The 5,250-nt window shown below is 47.6% G+C and overlaps 1 protein-coding gene across 1 annotated transcript; it reads right to left on the minus strand.

Annotated features, from left to right (window-relative positions):
• Positions 1-2,926: 2,926 nt before the first annotated feature.
• LOC118740028 lies at positions 2,927-4,470 on the minus strand. Its single transcript, XM_036471525.1, has 5 exons — positions 4,264-4,470; positions 4,197-4,204; positions 3,928-4,133; positions 3,436-3,873; positions 2,927-3,291 (listed from the first exon to the last, which is right to left on the minus strand). The coding sequence occupies exons 1-5, from the start codon at positions 4,468-4,470 to the stop codon at positions 2,927-2,929; spliced, it is 1,224 nt and encodes a 407-aa protein (XP_036327418.1).
• Positions 4,471-5,250: the final 780 nt, after the last annotated feature.

The following is a 5,250-nucleotide window of genomic DNA, read 5'->3' on the forward strand; positions in this document are numbered from 1 at the left end:
TTTACACAGCCGCATGAGTTTTGAGGGGATACCAAATTCAGACATAGCGGCGTATAGGCAACTCCTTTTAGTGCTCTCAAAAGCGGCTTCAAAGTCGACAAATAGGTGGTGAGTGTCGATCCTTTTCTCGCGGGTCTTTTCCAAGATTTGGCGTATTGTGAATACCTGGTATATGGTGGATTTGCCAGGTCTAAAGCCACACTGATAAGGCCCAATCTGTTCATTGACGGTGGGCTTCAGTCTTTCCCAATACGCTCGATAAGACCTTGTAACCTATGCTTAGAAGGCTGATCCCGCGGTAGTTGGCGCGAATGGCGGGGTCACCTTTCTTGTGGATTGGGCAGAGCACACTTAAATTCCAGTCGTTCCATGCGTTCATCTGACCATATTCTGCACAAGAGTTGATGCATGCACCTTATCAACAGCCGCGTTATTTCTATACGTACCTCGTCATAGTCAGGCGGTGAAACGTCGACTCCGTCATCATCGACTGCGGGCTCGGGTTCTTCTTCTCCACAACTTTCCGTGCTGCTACCATTTAGTAGGGTGGAAAAGTGTTCCCTCCATAATTTAAGTACGCTCTGGACATCAGTTACTAGGTAGCCATTATCGTTCTTACAGGAGTGCGCCCCGGTCTTTAAACCTTCCGTAAGTCGCCTAACTCTCTGGTAAAATTTTCGGGCATTCCTCCTGTCGGCTAGCATTTCCAGCTCTTCGCACTCACGTATTTCGGCCTCTCTCTTCTTATTGCGGCAAATACGTCTCGCTTCCCTCTTCAGTTCCCTATAGCGGTCCCACATAGCGCGCGTTGCGCCCAATCGCAGCGTGGCCCTGTAGGCGGCATCTTTTTTCTCTGCAGCTTCCTGACACTCCTCATCGTACCAGTTGTTCTTTCGGGCTCGCTGAAATCCGACTACTTCTTCGGCGGCGGTACTTAATGAGCGGGAAATGTGGTTCCACTGCTCGCATATGTCGGTTTGTTGAACAGTGCTCTCTGAGAGCAGGTGTGAGAATCGAGTAGCGAAAGCGCTGGCTGTCTGTTGGTTGGTTGGTTTAAGTGGATTGTCACTCAGGTGACAAGCAATTAGCAAGTTTGCCATTTTGATTCCACAACTCGTGCAACCTACAGCCATTTGACGGCTTTAATAAATTTCAGTACGTCATACAGAGAGAGGCAGCTGCACTCTGAAATATTCTGCAGGAATGGTTTGCCGAGTGTCTTTAGCCTCATCCTTGCGAGGGCTGGACACTCGCACAGCAAGTGTTCGACTGTCTCTTTTGAGCCCGGGTCATCGCAGTTGCAGCAGAACCTATTGAAGGGCAGTCCTATCCTTTCAGCATGTACCCCAACGGGCCAGTGCCCTGTGCACACTGCAGTAAGTTTGTAGGTATTTGTTTTGCTCATTCCTATGCAGTTCCACCTCTGCCTGGCCTTCGAATGATAAATTTCGATAATTTTTGTCTTAATCTCCCTGAGAGAGGCGCCCATGTCCACCGCGTGGGACACATCCAGTGCGGAGCCGCTCCTTGCTAGTTCGTCCGCTGCCTCGTTTCCGTAAATGCGCCTATGTCCCGGGACCCATATTAGGTTAATTTCGTATTGGCCAGAAATATAGGCTAGCTCTCTCCTACATTCATCCACTAGCTGAGGTGAGGAAAGTGGCTAAATAGCCGCTTGGCTATCCGAGAGGATGTTCACTTGCGTTCTCGCGGGTACATTGTCTTTGATGTACCTTACTGCCTCCTTAATAGCAAACGATTAGGCCTGGAAAACGCTTGCATAGTCTGGTAGGCGGAAGGATAATTTTGGGGTATATTGCTCAATGAAGACCCTAGCACCAACCCCGCATTCCATCTTTGACCCATCCGTAAAGACAGTTAAGCCCTGCAAGGACCCGAAATCTTCCTGATTCCAGTCACTGCGGCTTGGGAATTTCGTGCGGTGTTTATGGTGAACGACAGGATATAGTCAGTGGGCAGCGCTTTAATTTCAGACGGTATTGCGTCTAGGATGGAACCGTGCCCGAACGGTCTTTCCTTCCAGAGCCCCAAGGCACGCAGTCTGATGGCGCTGTTAGCAGCTGAATTCTCTATGAAGATATCTATAGGTAATAAGTCAAGAAGGACGTTCAAAACGTCCTTCGGACAGGATCTCATTGCACCTGTTACGCTAGCGGCTGATCACCTTTGAACTCCGCCTAGTTTTTTAACTACGTAAAAGGATTAGCGCTCTTACACGACATGTATTTTCATAAGTAATTGCTACTTTTCTGATACGTTCCAATATATGGTACATACGAGTAGATACAAAAAAGTAGCATTTACATATGCAAATATACATCGTGTAAGAGCTCTGTTAGTAAGGGCTGGCCACCAGACCAGCGCCCCATAAGAGATTATGGGTCGGACTATAGCTGTGTACATCCAGTGCAAAATTCTGGGTTTCAAACCCCATCTGTTGCCCAACATTCTCTTGGCTGCATAGAGAGCCACCGTGGCCTTCCTAGCACGCTCCTCAATGTTTCGTTTCCAGTTAAGTTTGGGATCTAAAATAACTCCAAGGTATTTCTCCTTCTTTGACAGATCCAGTTCCGTTCCTCGGAACCTTGGTTCATTAAAATTTGGTAATTTTGTTTTATTTGTGAAAAGCATAAGGTCAGTTTTCTCCGGGTTTACGCTAAGAGAACAGCTTATGGCCCAGGAATCTACTATCTTTAAAACCCATTCCATAATTTCACTTATGACCGAAGGAAACTGACCCGATACCAGTGTCGCTACATCATCGGTGTAAGCCACCGCTTTGATTCTCTGAGAGTCCAGCTTTACCAGTAGTTTGTTTAAGACCATGAGCCATAGTAATGGTGATAGCACCCCCCCCCTGTGGGGTGGCTCTCACTGCATATACGGCCCTGCTTTGGTACCCCAATTAGGCATGTATTAATCTGCTCCTTAGCAGAGACACTATCCAAGCCCGGACACAGTGATCAATCCCTGTTTCCATAAGTGCCTCATGAATGGAATCTGCACTGACATTATTAAAGGCCCCCTCGATGTCTATAAAGGACTCCATTGTAAATTGTTTATAGTAGAGCGAACTCTCAATTGTACGTACCACTTCATGTAGGGCAGTCTCCGTTGACTTCCCTTTCAAGTACGCATGTTGAGAGCATGATAAATTGGACGTCTTGTCCCTAACATACAGATCCAACAGCCTCTCAAACGTCTTGAGCACGAAGGACATTAAGCTTATTGGTCGGAAATCTTTAGCATTGTCATGGCCCCGTTTGCCCGCTTTAGGAATAAAAATTACCTTAATCTTCCTCCAGCTTAACGGAACGTGGTTCAGTATTAGGCACCCTCTAAAAATTGTTTCTAGGACTGGAATGACCATCTCAGAAGCTTTCTGAAGCATGACTGGTAGTATTCCATCCATACCTGGTAATTTATAGGGTGAGAAGCTGACGATAGCAAATTTTATCTTTTCCCTATCTAGTAGCTCCTCTAAGAGGTCCTCGGAGAAGGTTGGTATATGGTCTGGGGCATCGGTACCCAAGGTCTTATTCAGGCTGTCCACTTTGGCGTCCAGCTCGCCCCTTGTAGGAATGTCTTCAACTGGTAGTTTCTTCAATTCTTTTCCAATAACCTTTTGAAATAAGTCCCAATCTGTTTTACGAGGGTTTCTAAAGGGAGTGGGCGTATCCGCCGCAATATTTAGCTCAAAGAGTATTCGACGGTGGTCCGAGAGAGTCTCTTCGTCGGATACTCTCCATTTATTGACCTTTAGGCTCCCCTCGGTCAGCAGAGCTAGGTCTAGGACCTCTTCCCAACCGCAAAAATCAGGAGTACTAGCAAATATGAAGGTGGGAGTACTACCTCTATTACAAATTCTAAACGTAGAATCAATAATAAATTAAAATAGCGACTCACCTCTTTCGTTGGTTTCCGAGCTGCCCGATAATGTACGTCTTGAATTGGCATCGCAACCGAGTAACACTGGACTAGCTCCTGCTAGCCTTTGTAAAGTGGCGACTTCCTGTGGCGGACACGGCCTGTCGTGCGCCATGTATACGGATGATATAAGACAGCTTTGTTTATTCATCAACTCCAAGTTGACGACTGTAGTATCTGGTGAGCTGAAATTGGAACATAAGAAAGCTTTAATAGGTTTTTAACCAATACACACGCGCGGGGCTTACCTGATATACTAGTGTAGAAGAGGTTATAGCGGGCGTCAGTGAGTCCCTTAACCTCTAGGTCCCTTACCCAAGGTTCCTGTATCAACGAGATGTCGATGTCTTCCTCCCTTAGGAAGACCAGGAGCTTGTCCGAGGCAGCCTTAGAGTACCTAAGATTTGCCTGGACCACTTTCATCGGGTTGGCATCCTCGATATCAGCCTCTGGAATCGGCTCATTGGAGCGGAGTATTTTTAGTTTCGCTGTTCTCACCCCGAAGAGCAGCTTGTTGTCCATTTTTTGCAATGGCTCAATACTTTCTTCGTTAAGCCTCAGAAGGTACGAAGGACTCTGCGCACCCTCTAGAGGCTTTCTGCATGAATGACTACCCAGTCACTCATGGGTATTTCTGGATTCTGCCGTTGCAGGAAGCGGATCAACTTGTCGCTGTCCATAGCCATCTTCGGCAGCCAAATGCGGGCCCTGGGTTTCCTAGGTACCTCCTCGGCAGGGATTAGTTTGAACTTCAAACCCTCCCAGGCGTTGCCGAGCTCGGCTACGCACTTGCCGAGCAATTCCCTAGAGAACTCATCTCTACATTTGAAAGTCCGGCAACCCCTCAGGGACTCACTGGAGTCAAATCCTGGAATAGGGTTGTCCGGATTTTCAAACAGGTAGTCGCCCACCTGTTCAGAGAGTTTTGACTCGATCTTCTTGCTGGGGAGTGCTTTTTGTGTCCGCCCTTTTTCCAGCTGGTTCTGTTATAGACTCCTCCTTAGGTCTACTTCGTTTAACTGCCACAGGCTTCTTGGTTGGTTTTGAAGTAAGGTACCTCCTGTACCCCTCCACCACCTCATTGCACCTGCGACTGTCTTCTTCATCCTTGGGGTGTACAGTACCGGCCGCTGCATTCTTGGCAATCTTGTCAAGAATGAAGACAGCCCTGTTGTACCTCGACTTGAGCGCCACCCCCGAGGACTTGGTTTTCCTCCTTTCTTGCTTTGGAGTGCTCCCTGGAGCACTCAACGCTGTCTTTGAGGAAGATGGGGTATTGTCGGGATCGCTAGGCTTAGCACT

This window comes from Rhagoletis pomonella, unplaced genomic scaffold (assembly GCF_013731165.1).
Source record: "Rhagoletis pomonella isolate Grant_MI unplaced genomic scaffold, Rhpom_1.0 Rhpom_scaffold_00005, whole genome shotgun sequence".
Lineage (NCBI taxonomy): Eukaryota > Metazoa > Arthropoda > Insecta > Diptera > Tephritidae > Rhagoletis > Rhagoletis pomonella.